This window comes from Oryzias latipes, chromosome 10 (assembly GCF_002234675.1).
Source record: "Oryzias latipes chromosome 10, ASM223467v1".
Taxonomy (NCBI): domain Eukaryota; kingdom Metazoa; phylum Chordata; class Actinopteri; order Beloniformes; family Adrianichthyidae; genus Oryzias; species Oryzias latipes.
Genome location: NC_019868.2, coordinates 6,456,567 through 6,480,506, shown reverse-complemented (window position 1 = coordinate 6,480,506; position 23,940 = coordinate 6,456,567). Strand labels below are relative to the sequence as shown.

Genomic DNA, 23,940 nt, shown 5'->3' with positions numbered 1-23,940 from the left:
CATTGCCCTCATAAAGTAATTTTTGCTTTTCATAACATTTTGCAACAAAAGATAATTATGTTAAGATATTCTTTTTTGTAGTAAATTTCAGCCCTTGTTTACAGCCAAACCAGTAAGATAACCAGAAAATTCTAGTGATGTAGTTTTACATAGGTAATGGAAAGTTTTTTTTGTTATGTTTCCACTAGGGTCGTAACTGAGATGGCAGTGTGATTAGCACCCAATCAGTTCGGCCTAGATTGTTCCCTCCCTTTTTTTAGTGCTTAAAAAAAGAAAGTCTTCCTCTAATGCGACATAAGTCATCTGCAGACCAGAGAATCAGAAGTTCAGAAAATGCATGTTGTACTTTGTATACTGCTGATGCTTCAACTTGGATGTAGGTATGTGCAGAAATGTCAGTGTTTAAAAATAAGGATAATAATAATAACAGTTATTGTCTTTTTGCACAATATGACAAAATGCAGATTATAATATTGAATTGATTATACTGTAGTAATTGTGTTGTGTTACAATTGTTTTAGGTTGTACAGATGAGGGATTTGAAATAAAGACAGTAAACGCTGGAGAAGATGTGACCCTGTCCTATTACAACAATCATAAAGACTTTAGAACATTTTTCTGGGTCAAAGTTGTTCCTGGAAAAATGCCTGAAATCTTAGGAAAGGGACACAAGTATGATGCTGGAGAGAAGAAGATCGGTCATTCTTCAACCAAACAAGAAGAAGGAAAATTTATTTTTCAAATTGCAAAAGCAAAACCGAGTGACTTAGCCTTCTATTACTGTTTAACCCTTGTAGACTACGACATAATCTTTAGGAAGGCAGTGCTTCTTGACGTTAAAAGTAAGTATTGATTTGATCTTTTATTTAAACAGATTTTAGAGAAGTTAAATTGTATATTAGAAATTAAATATAAACATTTCTGAGATCATTTTCATCTTTTGTTGTTTCGTTTTTATTTGTTTTCCAGGACCGCGCTCTAATTTTCCTGCAGTGGTTCAAAGTTCTGTTGATCCGGTTTCTGCAGGAGACGTTGTGGCTCTGCAGTGTTCAGTTCTCTCTGAGTTTAAAAATGATGCATGTCCAGAGGAACAGAGAGTGTTCTGGTTCAGAAAGACTGAAGGGGAATCTCATCCCACTTATATTTACGCCAGAAGAAGCAGTGATGGTGACTGTGACGGGGGTACAGAGACTCAGCCTCTGCAGAGTTGTGTCTACAGCTTCTTGAAGAACGTCAGCTCCTCTGATGCTGGACTTTACTACTGTGCTGTGGCTGCATGTGGAAAAGTGGTTTTTGGAAATGGAACAAAACTGGATGTTCAAGGTAACCGACTTTTTCATAAAATTCTTTTTTTTTTTTTTTCATTTTATGTTCCGTTTTTCCCTTACCCACGGGGCTGCCGGAGCCTATCCTGGCCACTTTTTCATAAAATAAATTACAAATTTTTAATAAATAGTTTTTGACAATAATATTTCTTGATTTCTATTCCAGGTGACGGCACTTATAACAACATATTTTTCTTTCTGTTTTTTGGAACCTTGGTTTTGAGTCTCATGATGGTAACATTTCTGATTTTTGTCGTATCAAAAATATCCTCTGCTGTCTGCAAAGGTAAGAGGATAAACAGGTTTTCTTTCATAAAAACATCTACATTTTTGCCTATCTTGTCCATTTAAGAAGTACATTTTTAATTTTTTATGCTCTTTTACTGAACCAGCGCGTTTGGTCTGTAAAACAAAGCCGGAAACAATCATTGATGATTGGCAATACCCGGAGGTAAAGAATTTACATTTGGCTGCCAATAAATATCAGTAAACTGATTTGTTCATAACCAAAAAAATATTTGGATTATCTTTTATAGAGAAAACAACAGGATGCCATTTTCACCACAGCAGTCTTTACTAAGAAGAAAACTGACAAGACAAAGTGAAGATAAGCAGCAAAGGATGAGACCGTCTACAGTGATGTGAGGGTATACACAACTCGGAACATGAATGGATGGTGACCATGATGTATATAAAGTATTATAAGAGAACTGAGTGGAAAAATTTAGAAACTTTTTTGAAAAGGCTTTGCATTTTTACATTTTTCTTAAACGGTAAACAAAAACATTTTATTCTGTGTTGTTTATATGACTCCACTAAAATCTGACGTTTTAAAACTGTCAAGCTTAATGCTTAAATTCTTTGTACCCATATAGCAAAATCTTTGTAATAAAGCATTTTTCTATGATTTAGTTGTCTTTAAAATAAAAAGCTTTAATTGTTACATTTCTCCTACATTTTGTTGCTATAGCAGGTACTGTTAGTTCAAATTTATGGGGATTTGCTGATGATTTGTCCGTTTTATGAAGCTGAAAAAACCAAAAGCTTTTGTCGTAACCCTTGTGCTTTCCTAGGCACTTTAATATTGGGAGTTGGGTCATCTAGACCCACTAGACAGTGCTCTGAACCTTTTTTCTTCAATGATTTGTGATCTTCACTGGTGTCCATGTATTACATGATATCTTTCCACCTTTATCCATCTTTGTCATGGTATGGATAACACGTCAATGTAAGGGTGGGGTCATCTAAGATAGCACAAGGGTTAAACTGTATCGCTCTGTCACCCTAAATACTAGAAAATAAACAAACATCTAACATTTAAATTTTCTTTCATTTTATCATAGCAATATATTGTTTTATATTTTATTAGGAAATTTATAACTTCCTTTTAATTTTGTTGATGAATGTTTGAGTTAATTTTCCTATTTATCAGGTCATTTTGTTTTGCCCTGACCCTCAGATCAGAACCTGCCTTTATCTGATGCTGGTGTTCAAGCAGCCTATACTTAAAAAAAGTACTTTTAATAAAATTAAGCATGCTAATATAAAATTATTATTTTCTTAATTTTTCAAATATGGAAATAGTGTCCACAAGCAAGTTAAATAATTTTTTGTAAGTCTCCTATTCATTACTGACACATCTAACAATGGCAGAATTTTTCTATTATCCTTTAAGATATTTGAGTGAAAAACAAACCAAGCATGGACTTCCTCCAGCTACCACATATTCAGATACACAGAGAGTAAAGACGGTCTATATGTAAATGTGTTTTTTGGAGTGACCAATAAAAGCATGAAAAAGCTAATAAATGCAGACAGGATGTTTATGTGAATCTCAGTCAGTCTTCTTTAGTCTCCCATCAGTTTATTGTATTTCCATTAGTTGAAATATGTTTTCATTTCCTTCTTGCCTTCCTCCTACTCTTTGCTGGTTGTGTGGCAGGGCCCTCACTTCCTTTTTGCTCATTCTCTTTGTGACACTTCCTCTTTCTCCACCTGGTCCCCCTCCTCTTCTGCACAAACACTGCTGCTTTGAAGGTTTTTGCTATGAGCTGGAAGGGCCTGATTATTGAAAGACCAAGTTGGTTTGATTAGAGGAAGAAGAGAGAATGTTCTCTGTCCACTTATTTTTTTCCCTCGCCACCGTCTTCTGTTACTTGTGGTCTGTTGGCCTTCGCAGGTTTGGATGGTTCAGGACACCAAAGATCTTATGTGCAGTGGGAAAAGAAATAAAAGAGTCTGCATGAAAGACCACCCCCCAAGCCAAGCCAGACCACCACTGACTCAAAACCACTTTTGTGTACCTTACTTTGCGTTTTTTAATATTTTCTTCCACCTTATTTGTCTTTTTTGTATTTTGCAACAACTAATTCCAAGTTCTGCGACAAAGGACAGGAACATCATTACTTTTGCTTTTTGGTTTTTTATTGTTTCTCAACATTTTGAACCGGCTTTGGGGGATCCGTTAGGATGCAGCTCCATTGTTTACACTCGACATCAGCTGTGAGCTCTTGGCCGAGCTGAGATTCTCCTCGCTGGAAAGCCAGATGTTCCAGCTGAAATACGGAGGAAACGACGAGGCTGCAGAGCTGGAGTTAAACGCCGGGAGAGAAGATGGAGGTACAAGCCATATTTACCATCCGTTACTATGGGAAACGTCCGCGCTCTCTAACAAGCTGGACGAGCTAACAGCGCTCATGTGTCTGCAGCAGGTGTACCGACAGAGCAGCCTGCTGTGTTTCACTGAGACGTTGCTCAACCAGGACACGACAAACTCTGTGGTCTCCATTAACGGATTCACGCTGGTGCGGACGGACCGGAGCGCGGTGCAGAGCGGAAAGTAGACAGGCGGTGGTCGTATGTATGAGTCTGGCGGTGTTCGTGAATGACAGATGGTGTAACCCGAACCACATCACTGTGAAAGACCAGCACTGCAGCAAGGACATTGAACTGGTGGCAGTCAGCGTTCGGCCGTACTACCTTCCACCGGAGTTCTCCCATATGCTGGTGGTCACTGTTTACATCCCTCCGTCGGCTGACGCTGCTGTCCCAGCTGCAGACACAACACCCGCAGGCCCTGGTCCTCATTTCTGGGGACTTTAACCATGCATGCACCCCCCTCTCTGCCACCCTGTCCAACTTCACCCAGTATGTGAACTGTCATACGAGGGACAGAAAAACTCTGGACCTTTTATATGCTAATGTCAAGAATGCATATACTTCTGCCCCCTCCCCCCTTTAGGACGCTCTGATCACAACCTGGTCCATCTCTCCTCTGCTTACACTCCAGTGGTAAAACAGCAGAAACCACAGGTTAAAACGGTGAAGATCTGGACTGAGGAGATAACAGAGCGACTAAGGGACTGTTTTAACACCACAGACTGGGACGTTCTCTGCATTCCACACAGGGAGGACATTGACACTCTAACTGACTGCATCATGGACTATGTCAATTTTTGTGTGCAAAACACAGTGCAAACAAAATCAGTGCAGTGTTTTCCCAACAATAAGCCCTGGTTTCCTCCTGAGCTGAAGACCCCCCTAAATGAAAATAAGAGGGGTTTTCTCTCTGGGGACAAGAAGGAGCTACGCAGAGTACAGAGGGACCTGAAATACAACATCAGGAAGTGCAAGGACTGCTACAGGAAGAAGCTGGAGCAGCGCCTGGAACAGTACAACATCCGTGATGTGTGGAGAGGTCTGAAACACATCTTGGGCCACGGTGAGGCTGGAAATGGTCGCCAGGTCACAGGTGACCAAGCCTGGGCAAATGAACTGTATCTGTTCTTTAACAGATTTGATTCTGCCCAGCCCCCAGTCTCCACCCACACGTCCCCTCTTCACACCTTTCCAGCTCAGGCGTCTCCTCCCAGCTCCAGCTGTTATCACCTCAGCACCAAGCGGTCCACTCTGCCCTTCTTCCAACAGAAGCAAAGGGACCCCCCCAACGACTCACAGCACCAGACCAGCCACCGTCCACCCACCCTCCAACCCCCCTCTGCCTCACCCTGTATCAGGTTAGGATGGAGTTAAGGAGAACAGGCCCTGAAGGCAACAGGCCCTGACAGCATCACCTCCAGGCTCCTCAGGGAGTGTGCAGACCAGCTCTGTGAGGCAGTGCTGTTCATATTTAACATGAGCCTAAGACTAGAGAAGGTACCAGTCCTCTGGAGGACTTTCTGCCTGGTTTTGGTTCCAAAGGTACCTCGTCCTACGGAACCGAACCACTTCAGACCTGTCGCCTTAACCTCCCACCTGATGAAGACTATGGAGAGGATCATCCTCAGCCATCTCCGCACTCAGGTGAGCTCAGCACTGGACCCGCTGCAGTTTGCATATCGACCAGGCATCGGGGTGGATGACGCCATCATCTACCTGCAGCATCGGGCCCTGTCTCACCTGGAGGCCCCTGGGAGCACTGTGAGAGTCATGTTTTTTGATTTTTTTCCAGTGCTTTCAACACAATCCAGCCATCACTGCTGAGGAGGAAGCTAGAGGTTGCAAGTGTGGACCAAGATCTGGTTGCTTGGACCATCAACTACCTCACAGACAGACCACAGTTTGTGAGGCTGCGTGACTGTGTGTCTGACGTGGTGGTCTGCAGCACGGGGGCACCTCAAGGGACTGTGCTCTCCCCATTCCTGTTCACCCTGTACACATCGGACTTAACCTAGAACTCCCACCACTGTCATCTGCAGAAGTTCTCAGATGACAGTGCCATTGTGGGTTGTGTATCAGGGGGGGATGAGCAGGAGTACAGGGGGTCATCTCTGACTTTGTTGGCTATTGTAAAATTAACCACCTACTGCTTAACACCAGCAAGACGAAGGAGCTGATCCTGGACTTCAGGAGGTCCCCACCACCACACTCACCGGTGAACATCCAGGGTTAAGACATTGAGTTTGTGGACACTTTTAAATATCTGGGTGTTCACCTGAACAACAGACTGGACTGGTCCAACAACACGGATGCTCTGTACAGGAGGGGTCAGAGTCGGCTCCACCTGCTGAGGAGACTGAGGTCGTTCGGCGTGTGCAGACAGCTGCTGAGGACCTTTTACGACACTGTGGTGGCCTCAGTGGTCCTTTATGGAGTTATGTGCTGGGCGGGTGGCAGTGCAGGCAGAGACATGAAGAGGCTTAACAAACTGGTTAGGAATGCCGGCTCTGTCCTGGGCTGCACACTTGAGTCCATCCAGGAGGTGGCGGACAGGAGGTCATCATGGTTAACCCCTCCCACCCCCTGCACCAAACTGTATAAGCGCTGACCAGCTCCTTCAGCACGAGACTGTTGCACCCGCAGTGCAAGAATGAGCGCTACCGCAGGTCATTCCTCCCCGCAGCCATCAGGCTGTACAACACCGTGTTAAAGTGACACTCCACGGTCCCAGGGGTGTTTTTCTTTCTTTCACTCATTTATTCATTTGACTTTTGTTGCAGTTGTTGCTGTTTTTCAATTTTCAATTGTTTTTGTTCCTGAACAGTTGTTTGTTTTGGTGTGTACTTTATTACTTATTTCTGTATTTAAAAAAAAAACATGTTTTTTACAGTTGATCACATGTTTTGCAGTTGACCACATGCTTTTTACACTTTTGCAGCTGTATTTATTTATTTGATATTTAATATTTATTTATTTATTTAATACAAACCTAATTTTTGATAATTTTCATAATAATTTACATAATAATTTTTAATAATTCAAAATGAATGTCATTTTTATGTCCTTTTTTGATGTTATATTATATAGATTATTTCTGAATGTTGTTTTTGCTGCCACAGATAAATGAAATTTTCCCATTGTGGGATTAATAAAGTCATCTATCTGTCTGTCTGTCTGTCTGTCTAGGTTTCAATAGACTTGGGAAGATATGTACCAAGTGAATAATCCTTTCTTTTTTAACCACTGTGCCGCGGCACCCTAGTGTGCCGTGAGAGATGGTCAGGTGTGCCGCGGGAAATAATTCATTTTCACGGATCTAAAAACATTGACCTTCAGCGGAATATCAGCTCTGTCTTCATCGAAAAATGCTCAGGTTTCATGCTGAGTAGTTTGCCAGCAGCTTTGTGGAGCTCTTCAGTAAAAACACACTGGATCTCTCAACATCTTGCGCGTCTCTTATGAGGAGGGCGCGAAAAACTTTCGACTGTAGCTCCTGCCACACACGGCGGGAGCGTCAGGTTTCTAAACACGCTTTTGGACAAACGTTGAGCAGCGATTTTGTTGCGTGTTAAATCAAAAGCAGAGTGACTTCTTCAAAAATTACATGTGCTCTTGCACAGACATAAAAAACTAGACCTATTTAAAACTAATTTACCATTTAGAAAGAACGTCATTTCATTTGTTTTTTGGGAGGTTACATAGAACTGCATTTTAATTAACTGGAGGGAAAATTTCCTAGGTCCCGAAGTGTTTGGTTGTTTACGTTCTGCCGCAAAAAGAATTTCCGACGTACAAACATTAGTCCTCCCTCACTTTCCAGCCTTGTCCCCAGGGAGACTTGACCCACAGTTTTAGAACCACTGGTTTAGGGGTATCAGCCTTTTTGTGTAGAAATTTGTGGTCTTCTGCTTTTTACACGTAAAAGATAAGCAGAATGACATCAAAGAGTGTTCTTTTCATCCGTAGAGAACAGCACAGACAGAATGCTGCCTTCTTTAACATTTCTTTAATGTTGTAAATGACACACACTTATTAAACGGAAAGGAAACATCTGTAGGGTTGCAGACCCAATATTAATCTCATGCTTGTACAGACAGACACAGAGTCATTGTTTGCCATGACTTTATTTACATTTTAGTCTCTGGATTGGAAGAACTGCTTGCCGTGAGGGGCAGGCAGAGATCAATAACGAGCACGGTAGCATCAGAGAGGAAAGAGAGTAGTCATGATCCATGCAAGATTTGGGACAGGCAGCATGCAAACAGAGTCAAAGTGTCTGTTGGGGTTGCTTAGAGACAAAGCTCTGAGTTCTGACAGGTATAAGGTCCAAAATGGAAAAGACTTGATGGCATTAACTTTCAAAACATTTGTTGGAATGAATTTTGGTGATGTCATATGTTAGATACCCAAGATTGACAGTGAAATGGTCATCAAATCGTCTTTATCTGACAGCCAGAGCAATGCCAGTGAAAAGGTTTGAGTAAATTCTAAAATACATGCACTTTGTTGACAGCCGTTTACTGGACGCCAAAAATGGTACCAGGTTTGTCAAAATCCGATAGGTCTCGGTGAGATCAGTTACCTAGAAATGGCTGCAGATGTAGTTATGTGTCTTTTTGAAGATGTTCAGAACAAGAATCACAAGTTGTTATTTGATAACTTCTTTTGCACCATTCCCCTCCTTCAAGCACTGAAAAACCAAGGAATATGGCACTGGCAAATGTAGAAGTAAAGGGCCACTCAAAAAACTTTCACATTGAATGAACAAAACAAAATTATGGAAAGGATTTCCACCTGATTACATAGCTTTACTTGAACAAAAATGAATCATATTTGTCCTACCTAATGTACCTAGGTTGGGTCAACTTAATGTATTTAGGTTAAACCTAATAAATTTAAGTTAATTCAATTTAAATACTACAGTTGGACTTAACGTTAACTTAATATTGGTGCTCAATCTAAAAAGAAAAAAAGTTGATCCAATTTAAATGAATCACTTGAATTGGTAACACCTAATTGAATTAAGTTTATTCAACTTAAATTTGTATTCCCAACACAATATAATATGTTGATCTAACTTGTGTTTTTTTTTCTTTAATTTTGTTTATGCAACTGAAATTGACACACTTTCCTAGATTTCAACCAATGGGCCTTAAAATTTCCCTATTAGAGACATGAATTACCCAGCAATGTCTTGCATTACAAGATAGGAGCTCACGTGACACGAACTCTGTCTTTAGTAATGGTCCAATGTAATGGTACATATTGGATCAACATGATTGAAATTAGTAACTGTTCAATTGATTATTTTTATGTACAATCAACATGATTTATTCACGTTTGATTTACATACATAAAATTTTCTGGTTGAAATGACAAGTTACATTTTCGTGAGGTTAATTGGCTGGTAATTTCCTTTTTTTTAGTGCATGGAGCATAAGAGAAGCTCAGCAGTGAAAAGCAACTCATACAGGTGGGAGGAGGATTGGTCTTGTTGTGACAAATAGGCAACACAGAACTGTCACTCAGTGGTTGGCAGCTGACAGATAGAATAGAATGCCTTTATTGTCACTTTACAAATGTACAATCTGCACTCAAAAAAATAACTTGTCCTATGAACATAAAAAAAATATTGAAAGGATTTCCACGTAATAAAATAGCTTTCATTGAACAATAAGCAGTTTTGTTAGTGTAACTCAGTATGTTCATGTTCAGTGAATGAAATTTATTTGAGCAAACATAACTTATTTAGCTTTATTAAATCTAACGTAATGAAGTCTAATTAGAACAACATAATTTGTTCATGTTAATGGCACTATTGTAAGTTTCATCAAGTTTACACAATTGAAATAAATCTGTTCAACAAAACTGCGAATTGTTCAGACAACACAATTAAATCACGTGGAAATCCTTTCAATATTATATTTATGTTCAACCACAGAGAAAATATTGTGTTAAATGAGCTATATGTCATTTAAAGACACAAAAGTCAAACAAAGGTGAAGACAAGAATGAGCTTTAAAACATTTATTTTTCCAAAACTGTGCCACAGTTGAATGCAAAGGCCACAACAACAAAAGTCAAAAAGACTGAAGGAGCATTTAAATAATAATCAAAATCAAATCATTTTCTTACATTTCAAAACACTTAGATGGCCGTAAGGAAAACGTGGAAAAAAAACTATAGTTTCACCATTTTAGCTTATGCTGTGTTAAGAAAACTCAGTATGACAAAGAATAAATATTTGAAAAACACTTTTTAACACCTGCACATCATATTTGAGGTGCCAATACTGAACAATTCCTTCTGCCATTTAACAGGATGGTGCTGTTTTGAGTACTTGTACTTTGTTGGATAACTTGTCGCCATCCAAACCCATTATAATCTTCTGCAGAACTTCAAAAGTATATTTCAAATCTGATGGGTAGCTCAGGTTTAGGGCATACACAATAACAAACAGCAGTAATACTGCAAGACTTCCATATTTTAAGTCATTTATGACTTTCACTCCTTCCAAAATAATCCCAACATTCTCAAGGTCATCACTTGGGTCTGCACCAGTGTGTCGGATGGCAAAAATCCCCAAGACTGTATCTGCCAGAGCCTCTTCTGTGTTTTCATCACTCTGTAAAACAAAGGGAAAAGAAGGATAGATTCCATAAAAATGTAAATAAGTAAAAAAGAAAAACTACAGTATAACTAGTTTCTTCAAAAGTAAACTTTTTTTGTATAAATGTACACAACGAATAATTGGTGCCCCTGTGTTCATAACAGACAAACGCATAATGGTTCCAGAAAAGAAAAAAAACACAAGAAAATGTCTTCCTTCCATTTTCTGGTGCCCCCTTTAGGACTCAACTTTGCATCATGTAACTCCTCAAACCATCCTTCTGTCTTCCTTCTCTACATCCAAGGCCTCATTCCTGGTAGCTCTAACTTCAGCATCCTTTTACCAAAATCATCACTGTTCCTTCTCTCAACGTCACAAAACCATCTCAATCCGCATATATCTTCAGAATATCTATCCATTAAGGGTGGATATTACCTGTCTGCAGGTGAAAAATGTAAAGAACAAGAAGGTAGCCCATGTGAAATTTTAATAGACCATCTGTACAAAATGTAAAGAATCCTGGCCTGCCTGGTGAGTTCACAAGCAAAAATGTTCATGCAAATAGTTTTTTACAGGCATGCTGCAGGTGACAGTTCATAATGAACAGTAAAGCGGCACAAAAGACAAAAGACCCCTCCCTGTTGCAGCATAGTGAACAGCCTTCACCTTAATATGAAACTTTTATGTTAGTGTGGCCCGCGTGTTTGATATGCATATAATTTTACAGCGTTGTGTTCAGAGCTGAACCTACCAATCCATACTGGTGTCAAGCCAGCCCTCTCTCATCGAACGGCTGTCAGGTGAGCCCTCTCTTAAAAACAGTGTGCCGCGTTCTTCCGTACATTACGGTAACAGCAAGAAGTCATATTTTTTAAAAGTAAAAACATAGTATAAGAACTGTCATTACATTTATATGTATATACAAACATGCCCCCGTATAAATATATATCTATATCTATGTATATATTTAAAAGTCTGAGTAAATTTCAAAATAAAACACAATTCAAATCATGAATTGAGGAGTACTTATAATGTTGACATGGGTCTAAAAATTCTGCTAGTTTTCAGAGAGTCATTTCACTTCTCACTGATAGTGCCCCACCTGGTGGTGTCACATAATAAGTTTAAGAGGGATCTGATGTGGAATTTCAAAATAAAACCCAATTGAAATCTGCTATAAATGTGTTTTTCCATAGGTTCACATACGTCTAAAAAGAAAACTGCTAGTTTTCAGAGAGTCATTTCACTTCTCATTGATAGTATCCTACCTGGTGATGTCACATAATAAGTTTCAGGCAGATCTGATGTGGAATTTCAAAATAAAACCCAAGTAAAATCTGCTATAAATGTGTTTTTGCCATGTGTTCACATACGTCTAAAAAGAAAACTGCTAGTTTTCAGCGAGTCATTTTACTTCTCACTGATAGTATCTTACCTGGTGATGTCACATAATAAGTTTCAGGCAGATCTGATGTGGAATTTCAAAATAAAACCCAAGTAAAATCTGCTATAAATGTGTTTTTGCCATGTGTTCACATACGTCTAAAAAGAAAACTGCTAGTTTTCAGAGAGTCATTTTACTTCTCACTGATAGTATCTTACCTGGTGATGTCACATAATAAGTTTCAGGCAGATCTGATGTGGAATTTCAAAATAAAACCCTATTGAAATTTGCTATAAATGTGTTTTTGCCATGTGTTCACATGTCTAAAAAGAAAACTGCTAGTTTTCAGAGAGTCATTTCACTTCTCACTGATAGTGCCCCACCTGGTGGTGTCACATAATAAGTTTAAGAGGGATCTGATGTGGAATTTCAAAATAAAACCCAATTGAAATCTGCTATAAATGTGTTTTTCCATAGGTTCACATACGTCTAAAAAGAAAACTGCTAGTTTTCAGAGAGTCATTTCACTTCTCATTGATAGTATCCTACCTGGTGATGTCACATAATAAGTTTCAGGCAGATCTGATGTGGAATTTCAAAATAAAACCCAAGTAAAATCTGCTATAAATGTGTTTTTGCCATGTGTTCACATACGTCTAAAAAGAAAACTGCTAGTTTTCAGAGAGTCATTTTACTTCTCACTGATAGTATCTTACCTGGTGATGTCACATAATAAGTTTCAGGCAGATCTGATGTGGAATTTCAAAATAAAACCCAAGTAAAATCTGCTATAAATGTGTTTTTGCCATGTGTTCACATACGTCTAAAAAGAAAACTGCTAGTTTTCAGAGAGTCATTTTACTTCTCACTGATAGTATCTTACCTGGTGATGTCACATAATAAGTTTCAGGCAGATCTGATGTGGAATTTCAAAATAAAACCCTATTGAAATTTGCTATAAATGTGTTTTTGCCATATGTTCAAATATGTCTAAGAAAAAAACTGCTAGTTTTCAATGAGTAATTTCACTTCTCACTGATAATGTCCCAACGGGTGATGTCACATGAAAAGTTTTAGAGGGATCTGATTTGGAATTTCAAAATTAAACCCAATTGAAATCTGCTATAAATGTGTTTTTGCCATGTGTTCACATACGTCTAAAAAGAAAACTGCTAGTTTTCAGAGAGTCATTTCACTTCTCACTGATAGTATCCTACCTGGTGATGTCACATAGTAAGTTTCAGGCAGATCTGATGTGGAATTTCAAAATAAAACCCAATTGAAATCTGCTATAAATGTGTTTTTCCATAGGTTCACATACGTCTAAAAAGAAAACTGCTAGTTTTCAGAGAGTCATTTCACTTCTCACTGATAGTATCCTACCTGGTGATGTCACAAGAAAAGTTTCAGAGGGATCTGATGTGGAATTTCAAAATAAAACCCAAGTAAAATCTGCTATAAATGTGTTTTTGCCATGTGTTCACATACGTCTAAAAAGAAAACTGCTAGTTTTCAGTGAGTCATTTCACTTCTCACTGATAGTATCCTACCTGGTGATGTGACAAGAGAAGTTTCAGGCAGATCTGATGTGGAATTTCAAAATAAAACCCAAGTGAAATCTGCTATAAATGTGTTTTTGCCATAGGTTCACATATGTTTAAAAGTAAAACTGCTAGTTTTCAGAGAGTCATTTCACTTCTCACTTATAGTGTCCCACCTGGTGATGTCATTAAAAAGGTTTCAGGCAGATCTGATGTGGAATTTCAAAATAAAACCCAAGTAAAATCTGCTATAAATGTGTTTTTGCCATGTGTTCACATACGTCTAAAAAGAAAACTGCTAGTTTTCAGAGATTCATTTCACTTCTCACTGATAGTGTCCCACCTGGTGATGTCATTAAATAAGTTTCAGACATATCTGTTGTGGAATTTCAAAATAAAACCCAAGTGAAATCTGCTATAAATGTGTTTTTGCCATAGGTTCATATATGTCTAAAAGTAAAACTGCTAGTTTTCAGAGAGTCATTTCACTTCTCACTGATAGTATCTTACCTGGTGATGTCACATAAAAAGTTTCAGGCAGATCTGATGTGGAATTTCAAAATAAAACCCAAGTGAAATCTGCTATAAATGTGTTTTTGCCATGTGTTCACATACGTCTAAAAAGAAAACTGCTAATTTTCAGAGAGTCATTTCATTTCTCACTGATAGTATCCCACCTGGTGATGTGACAAGAGAAGTTTCAGGCAGATCTGATGTGGAATTTCAAAATAAAACCCAAGTAAAATCTGCTATAAATGTGTTTTTGCCATGTGTTCACATACGTCTAAAAAGAAAACTGCTAGTTTTCAGTGAGTCATTTGACTTCTCACTGATAGTATCCTACCTGGTGATGTGACAAGAGAAGTTTCAGGCAGATCTGATGTGGAATTTCAAAATAAAACCCAATTGAAATCTGCTATAAATGTGTTTTTCCATAGGTTCACATACGTCTAAAAAGAAAACTGCTAGTTTTCAGAGTCATTTCACTTCTCACTGATAGTATCTTACCTGGTGATGTCACAAGAAAAGTTTCAGAGGGATCTGATGTGGAATTTCAAAATAAAACCCAAGTGAAATCTGCTATAAATGTGTTTTTGCCATAGGTTCACATAGGTCTAAAAGTAAAACTGCTAGTTTTCAGAGAGTCATTTCACTTCTCACTGATAGTGTCCCACGTGGTGATGTCACAAGAAAAGTTTCAGGCAGATCTGATGTGGAATTTCAAAATAAAACCCAATTGAAATCTGCTATAAATGTGTTTTTCCATAGGTTCACATACGTCTAAAAAGAAAACTGCTAGTTTTCAGAGAGTCATTTCACTTCTCACTGATAGTATCTTACCTGGTGATGTCACATAAAAAGTTTCAGGCAGATCTGATGTGGAATTTCAAAATAAAACCCAAGTGAAATCTGCTATAAATGTGTTTTTGCCATAGGTTCACATACGTCTAAAAGTAAAACTGCTAGTTTTCAGAGAGACAATTCACTTCTCACTGATAGTGTCCCACCTGGTGAAGTCATTAAATTAGTTTCAGACATATCTGATGTGGAATTTCAAAATAAAACCCAATTGATATCTGCTATAAATGTGTTTTTGCCATAGGTTCACATACGTCTAAAAAGAAAACTGCTAGTTTTCAGAGAGTCATTTCACTTCTCACTGATAGTATCCTACCTGGTGATGTCAGAAGAAAAGTTTCAGAGGGATCTGATGTGGAATTTCAAAATTAAACCCAATTGAAATCTGCTAAAAATGTGTTTTTGCCATATGTTTACATACGTCTAAAAAGAAAACTGCTAGTTTTCAGTGAGTCATTTCACTTCTCATTGATAGTATCCTACCTGGTGATGTGACAAGAGAAGTTTCAGGCAGATCTGATGTGGAATTTCAAAATAAAACCCAAGTGAAATCTGCTATAAATGTGTTTTTGCCATAGGTTCACATATGTTTAAAAGTAAAACTGCTAGTTTTCAGAGAGTCATTTCACTTCTCACTTATAGTGTCCCACCTGGTGATGTCATTAAAAAGGTTTCAAACATATCTGATGTGGAATTTCAAAATAAAACCCAAGTGAAATCTGCTATAAATGTGTTTTTGCCATAGGTTCATATATGTCTAAAAGTAAAACTGCTAGTTTTCAGAGAGTCATTTCACTTCTCACTGATAGTATCTTACCTGGTGATGTCACATAAAAAGTTTCAGGCAGATCTGATGTGGATTTTTAAAATAAAACCCAATTGAAATCTGCTATAAATGTGTTTTTGCCATAAGTTCACATACGTCTAAAAAGAAAACTGCTAGTTTTCAGAGAGTCATTTCATTTCTCACTGATAGTATCCCACCTGGTGATGTCACAAGAAAAGTTTCAGAGGGATTTGATGTGGAATTTCAAAATAAAACTCAATTGAAATCTGCTATAAATGTGTTTTTCCAAAGGTTCACATACGTCTAAAAAGAAAACTGCTAGTTTTCAGAGAGTCATTTCACTTCTCACTGATAGTATATTACCTGGTGATGTCACATAATAAGTTTCAGGCAGATCTGATGTGGAATTTCAAAATAAAACCCAAGTAAAATCTGCTATAAATGTGTTTTTGCCATGTGTTCACATACGTCTAAAAAGAAAACTGCTAGTTTTCAGTGAGTCATTTGACTTCTCACTGATAGTATCCTACCTGGTGATGTGACAAGAGAAGTTTCAGGCAGATCTGATGTGGAATTTCAAAATAAAACCCAATTGAAATCTGCTATAAATGTGTTTTTCCATAGGTTCACATACGTCTAAAAAGAAAACTGCTAGTTTTCAGAGTCATTTCACTTCTCACTGATAGTATCTTACCTGGTGATGTCACAAGAAAAGTTTCAGAGGGATCTGATGTGGAATTTCAAAATAAAACCCAAGTGAAATCTGCTATAAATGTGTTTTTGCCATAGGTTCACATAGGTCTAAAAGTAAAACTGCTAGTTTTCAGAGAGTCATTTCACTTCTCACTGATAGTGTCCCACGTGGTGATGTCACAAGAAAAGTTTCAGGCAGATCTGATGTGGAATTTCAAAATAAAACCCAAGTGAAATCTGCTATAAATGTGTTTTTGCCATAGGTTCACATATGTCTAAAAGTAAAACTGCTAGTTTTCAGAGAGTCATTTCACTTCTCACTGATAGTAACCTACCTGGTGATGTCACATAAAAAGTTTCAGGCAGATCTGATGTGGAATTTCAAAATAAAACCCAATTGATATCTGCTACAAATGTGTTTTTGCCATAGGTTCACATACGTCTAAAAAGAAAACTGCTAGTTTTCAGAGAGTCATTTCACTTCTCACTGATAGTATCCTACCTGGTGATGTCACAAGAAAAGTTTCATAGGGATCTGATGTGGAATTTCAAAATAATAATTGGGTTTTATTTTGAAATTCCACATCAGATCTGTCTGTAACGTATTTAATGACATCACCAGGTGGGATACTATCAGTGAGAAGTGAAATGACTCTCTGAAAACTAACAGTTATATTCTTAGACATATTTGAACCTATGGCAAAAACACATTTTGAGCAAATTTCAATTGTGTTTTATTTTGAAATTCCACATCAGATCTGTCTGTAACTTATTTAATGACATCACCAGGTGGGATACTATCAGTGAGAAGTGAAATGACTCTCTGAAAACTAGCAGTTTTTTTTCTGAGACATACGTAAACATGTCAAAAAAACATTAATACCAATTTCAATTGGGTTTTATTTTGAAATTCCACATCAGATCTGTCTGTAACTTATTTAATGACATCACCAGGTGGGATACTATCAGTGAGAAGTGAAATGACTCTCTGAAAACTAGCAGTTTTCTTTTTAAAAGTATGTCAACCTATGGCCAAAACACAATAATAGCAGATTTCAATCGGGATTTATTTTGAAATTCCACATCGGATCTGCCTGAAACTTTTCTTGTGACATCACCAGGTAGCATACTATCAGTGAGAAGTGAAATGACTCTCTGAAAACTAGCAGTTTTCTTTTTAGACGTTTGTGAACACATGGCAAAAACACATTTATAGCAGATTTCAATTGGGTTTTATTTTGAAATTCCACATCAGATCCCTCTGAAACTTTTCTTGTGACATCACCAGGTAAGATACTATCAGTGAGAAGTGAAATGACTCTCTGAAAACTAGCAGTTTTACTTTTAGACATATATGAACCTATGGCAAAAACACATTTATAGCAGATTTCACTTGGGTTTTATTTTGAAATTCCACAACAGATATGTCTGAAACTTATTTAATGACATCACCAGGTGGGACACTATCAGTGAGAAGTGAAATGAATCTCTGAAAACTAGCAGTTTTCTTTTTAGACGTATGTGAACACATGGCAAAAACACATTTATAGCAGATTTTACTTGGGTTTTATTTTGAAATTCCACATCAGATCTGCCTGAAACTTATTATGTGACATCACCAGGTAAGATACTATCAGTGAGAAGTGAAATGACTCTCTGAAAACTAGCAGTTTTCTTTTTAGACGTATGTGAACTTATGGCAAAAACACATTTATAGCAGATTTCAATTGGGTTTTATTTTAAAAATCCACATCAAATCCCTCTGAAACTTTTCTTGTGACATCACCAGGTGGGATACTATCAGTGAGAAGTGAAATGACTCTCTGAAAACTAGCAGTTTTCTTTTTAGACGTATGTGAACCTATGGCAAAACACATTTATAGCAGATTTCACTTGGGTTTTATTTTGAAATTCCACATCAGATCTGCCTGAAACTTTTTATGTGACATCACCAGGTAAGATACTATCATTGAGAAGTGAAATGACTCTCTGAAAACTAGCAGTTTTACTTTTAGACATATATGAACCTATGGCAAAAACACATTTATAGCAGATTTCACTTGGGTTTTATTTTGAAATTCCACATCAGATCCCTCTGAAACTTTTCTTGTGACATCACCAGGTAGGATACTATCAGTGAGAAGTGAAATGACTCTCTGAAAACTAGCAGTTTTCTTTTTAGACGTATGTGAACCTATGGAAAAACAGATTTATAGCAGATTTCAATTGTGTTTTATTTTGAAATTCCACATCAGATCTGCCTGAAACTTACTATGTGACATCACCAGGTAGGATACTATCAGTGAGAAGTGAAATGACTCTCTGAAAACTAGCAGTTTTCTTTTTAGACGTATGTGAACACATGGCAAAAACACATTTATAGCAGATTTTACTTGGGTTTTATTTTGAAATTCCACATCAGATCTGCCTGAAACTTATTATGTGACATCACCAGGTAAGATACTATCAGTGAGAAGTAAAATGACTCTCTGAAAACTAGCAGTTTTCTTTTTAGACATATATGAACCTATGGCAAAAACACATTTATAGCAGATTTCACTTGGGTTTTATTTTGAAATTCCACATCAGATCTGTCTGAAACCTATTATGTGACATCACCAGGTTGGATACTGTCAATGAGAAGTGAAATGACTCTCTGAAAACGAACAGTTATTTTTTTAGACATACGTGAACTTATGGCAAAAACACATTTATAGCCGATTTCAATTGGGTTTTATTTTGAAATTCCACATCAGATCCCTCTGAAACTTCTCTTGTCACATCACCAGGTAGGATACTATCAGTGAGAAGTGAAATGACTCTCTGAAAACTAGCAGTTTTCTTTTTAGACGTATGTGAACCTATGGCAAAACACATTTATAGCAGATTTCAATTGGGTTTTATTTTGAAATTCCACATCAGATCTGCCTGAAACTTCTCTTGTCACATCACCAGGTAAGATACTGTCAGTGAGAAATGAAATTACTCTCTGAAAACTAGCAGTTTTCTTTTTAGACATATACGAACCTATGGCAAAAACACATTTATAGCAGATTTCACTTGGGTTTTATTTTGAAATTCCACATCAGATCTGTCTGAAACCTATTATGTGACATCACCAGGTTGGATACTGTCAATGAGAAGTGAAATGACTCTCTGAAAACGAACAGTTATTTTTTTAGACATACGTGAACTTATGGCAAAAACACATTTATAGCCGATTTCAATTGGGTTTTATTTTGAAATTCCACATCAGATCCCTCTGAAACTTCTCTTGTCACATCACCAGGTAGGATACTATCAGTGAGAAGTGAAATGACTCTCTGAAAACTAGCAGTTTTCTTTTTAGACGTATGTGAACCTATGGCAAAACACATTTATAGCAGATTTCAATTGGGTTTTATTTTGAAATTCCACATCAGATCTGCCTGAAACTTCTCTTGTCACATCACCAGGTAAGATACTGTCAGTGAGAAATGAAATTACTCTCTGAAAACTAGCAGTTTTCTTTTTAGACGTATGTGAACCTATGGCAAAAACACATTTATAGCAGATTTCACTTGGGTTTTATTTTGAAATTCCACATCAGATCTGCCTGAAACTTTTTATGTGACATCACCAGGTGGGATACTATCAGTGAGAAGTGAAATGACTCTCTGAAAACTAGCAGTTTTCTTTTTAGACGTATGTGATATACTGGGGGGGGGGGGGGGGGGTTATATACATATAAATGTAATGACAGTTCTTACACTATTTTTTTACCTTTAAAAAATATGACTTCTTGCTGTTACTGTAAAGTACGGAAGAACGCGGCACACTGTTTTTAAGAGAGAGCTCACTTGACAGCCGTTCGGCGAGAGAGGGCTGGCTTGACACCAGTCAATCCATTCGCCCCAGCGCACTGCGTTCACAACACTATATGAGAAAGTTTTCTTAAGTTGCTGCCCAGCGGTACACATATATAGTCGTATCTAAATGTTTATATTAGTGATGGTCTGGCAATACCGACACGTCGGCTCACGTACCGAACTCCGAAACCGTGTCGGTGCACATATTGCTTAAGGAAAAGTCATGTGACCAACACAGCCGCTGTGTCGGCGAGTCACAGAGGAGGGAGGAGCATCTACCAGCAGTGTTGCCAGATTCTGCGATTTTCCGCACAGTTGGGTGGTTACGATTTTGAAATTGTGGAGAATTTTTACTTTGGAACGAGCTTTGCAGGTTTTAGTTAGTTTTATTATGAGTCTTGTTTTAAAAAATATTTTACCTTGAGAAATTAAACAAATGTTACATTTCTATCACTTAGGTGCTAAATCAGTCCAGCAGCAAGTTCAACAGAGTTGGGGAAAAAAACAAGTTTTCATGTCCAAGATGCGCACCCAGCTTCCAGCTTTTGAACGATCCTCGCACTCGCCGCCCCTGTCTTCCCCGCCCACCTGTGTATGAAGTTTAATTTTACTTATTTCTATTTTTCTACAACATATAATCAGACCAACATACCTTGTGTTCTCTCACCAGCCTCTCTGGATCTTGGTTCATGTCAACACAAAGCCGCTTGAGGATGCATTCAGGTCTTACATCTGTGTCATCAGTCTAAATGTGCAAGTTAAAGAAAAAAATTAGAGAGGAAAAAAGGCAATAAATATATTCAAAATGTTAAATAGAGGCTTTAAGCACATTTTAGGCTGAAAATATTTAGCAATTTTTACTTATTTTTTAAAGAACTGGCAGCCTTCTTTCTGACAGCAAATGACAGGCACTATTTGGCCTTATTCCCACGTTTTAGTTTTTTTTAGGCCTGCACAATATACCGCAAATTTATCGTTATCGCAATATCCACCTCTGCAATATGCATATCGCAAAAGACGGCGAATATCGCAATAAATCGCAAACCCAAAATGTGTTAAAACAATCTTCTAGCAGCTTGAAGCATTTAACGAATCAAATAAATCCCTTTATGCTTTGACCAATCAGATGGACGCCTTCCCATTGTTGACCAATCAGATGGAGGCCTATTATGTTAACCCTTGTCCTGAAGAGCCTCAACCCTGCCTGTTTTCCAGCTCTCCTTAACCAGCTTGCTGTTGATTGGCTGACTCAAGTGATTTCACATCCTGATTGACTGAACACACCTGATTTTGGTTATCATTATCGAGCAGTCTAGGGAGAATTGGAAAACAGACAGGGTTGAGGCTCTTGAGGACCAGGGTTAGCCACCCTGACGTTTGTCCCCCATGTCGATGAGGGTCATTTGGAGTATAATTTTTAAACTGTTGCAATGAAATGGGAATGATGTTTTTGTTTATTTTTCTATTTGTTTATTTACCGCAAATTTATCGTTATCGCAATATTGATCACTAATATCGCATATCGCAAGTTTTCCTCATATCGTGCAGCCCTAGTTTTTTTATTGTTGCAATAATTGGCCATATATATTCGGTTGCTGAATATTTGGTGCATCCCTATCTGTCAGTACACAGAAAACTCCTTCCTGCTTTTAATAGAGCTTTATCGGATTTGTTAAGACAATAAACGATAATTTGGCAATGGATTTAAAAAATGTTTTTCACATTTTTACTTTTCTTTTACCTGGGTCATGGGTACCAAGACTCTTCTCAGCTTCTGTCCCTGTAAACCACCTTTCTTGGCATACACCTTCAAGAGACGAGGAGACAGAGCATCCAATTCCATGAAGAACTTGAACTGCAGCTGGACTGTTGTGATTCTCTGGAACTCTGCATTCAACTTTTAAAAAATCCAAACACAAAGAAAACAAAGTAACAAACATTTCCCAATTGATGAGCTCCACAGTCTTTCCCAAAGTGTTATTCCTTCACAACTTAATTTGCTTACCTGACCCACGCTGAGGAGTGCTGGCCACCTTGTTTTGAAATCAGGAATCATGGGTGCCTCTACGACAACATCCTGCCTTCTATGTGAAAAGGACTTCTCCATCATGGACACATTGACGTCATTGTTTTGCTGACTTCCAATTTGCAAATCTTACAGAACAGGAAGAGGAACTTTATTATTTTTCACATCTCAAACAGCAGCTGGCCGCGCATGTACGCCCTCCACCACTCACACATGCTGCCCCCCCTTCCTCAGCTCAGACACACTGGTTTTAACACACACTCACAAGTGCTCACACCCCCCCTCCCTTCCTGCATCGCGTGATTTCAGACACACTGGTTATGGCACGCGGGCGCGCGCTTACACACACACACACATCTACACACTAGACTTTGAAATGCGCCTTATGCTCGTGAAAATACCGTACGTCTGAACAATCTTGTTGTCGGAAAAACGTTTAAAGACGACAACGCTTAAAGAAGTCCGGCAGCAGCATGCAACCAACACGAAGAAAAACAAACCCTGTAGGCTAGGGTTTTAATATGAATATATCGCAACAGGTGATTCAAACAGTGTTTGCATAATATTCACAATATTAATCAGATACATTACAAGAACTGGCCCCCAGCCCCTTCACCACCCCCGCAAGGCTTACCCGGTCCGCGGCCACAAAAGAGAAAAAAACTATACATTTAAGACTGCGCTTATATCACTGGTGATCCAGAAGAAAAAAAACGATTTTGAGGACAACTTATAACTTATATGAAAAAAAAAAAGTTAACACTTATCACTTGTGAAGGACAGAAAAAAATAAAATAAAATACAGTTGTGAAAAATTAAAAAATAAATACACAAATAATAATAATACAATATGGAAAGTTTATTTTAAACAGTCAGTCAGTCTTTTAGAACTTATGAAAGTAGTAAGAAAGCCTACGTGTCTGCACTGCAGCTAGCTTACCCTGCGTGCACATGCTAACGGTCGTAATTATAGAAAAACTCTTGTCAATCATGTTCACTAACGCATTTAAATGTTGGTAAAACTCATAAATGAACCATAGACAGTATATTAAAACAAGATATCGAAAGAATTCACGAGGATTCACAAGGATTGTTTTCAGCTAGCCTGTTCAGTGCTCGGGATCTGTGAAAAGTGTAACTGTTTCCGTCTTCTTCCCTCCCTTTACACGTCTTCCGGTTTTGAGTTTGAACATGATTTTTTCAAGCCACCTCAACATGATTAAATTTAATAAATATGAAACGAAGCAAAATCACAGGAATATAACATTAATTTAATATGTTTACGTTAAAAACACATTTTTTTTTATGTACATATTAAATAAAACATTTTCATTTGATGTACAAGGTGTTAAATTCCTTTTTTTGAGTGTGCATTGCACACGTATACAGATGTTTGCAGTTTCAAGCAGCACAAAGTGCTGGAAGGCTATGAGGCAAAAACTCAGATCTGGGAGGAATTTGACAAAATCATGTAGATTGATGGTAGGCTTTCAAGATTCTGGCCAGCCATTTGATCCCTTTACAAGGGGGAAGCATTTCTTTGCCTCCTTCATTTCTGTTCTGGACTCCACCCACTAATCAGACTGAGCAGCATTCTTCTGTGTTGCTGTCACTAGCAAATACACCTGTTACAATCTATCAGTTGTTAGTGGAAAGATGACGAACAAGAATAAAAAAAAAAGAAAATCACTAATAAGACGCAACTGCGT

At 37.9% G+C, this 23,940-nt stretch overlaps 2 protein-coding genes across 3 annotated transcripts; one reads left to right on the top strand and one right to left on the bottom strand.

The window, feature by feature from the left end:
• The first annotated feature begins 305 nt into the window (after positions 1-305).
• LOC105356862 lies at positions 306-2,083 on the top strand. 2 transcript variants are annotated; one of them, XM_023958969.1, is made up of 6 exons: positions 306-380; positions 522-842; positions 970-1,323; positions 1,492-1,611; positions 1,718-1,776; positions 1,862-2,083. In XM_023958969.1, exons 2-6 carry the CDS (start codon positions 644-646, stop codon positions 1,928-1,930), a joined length of 801 nt encoding a protein of 266 aa, XP_023814737.1. In that variant the 5' UTR covers positions 306-380; positions 522-643; the 3' UTR covers positions 1,931-2,083. The 2 variants fall into 2 exon arrangements, with proteins under 2 accessions (XP_023814737.1, XP_023814736.1); XM_023958968.1 differs by having other exon boundaries at positions 308-376.
• Positions 2,084-10,178: 8,095 nt separating this feature from the next.
• LOC111947962 lies at positions 10,179-22,278 on the bottom strand. Its single transcript, XM_023958970.1, has 4 exons — positions 22,211-22,278; positions 21,947-22,102; positions 20,858-20,950; positions 10,179-10,608 (listed from the first exon to the last, which is right to left on the bottom strand). Exons 1-4 carry the CDS (start codon positions 22,259-22,261, stop codon positions 10,297-10,299), a joined length of 612 nt encoding a protein of 203 aa, XP_023814738.1. The 5' UTR covers positions 22,262-22,278; the 3' UTR covers positions 10,179-10,296.
• Between the last annotated feature and the right edge of the window lie 1,662 nt (positions 22,279-23,940).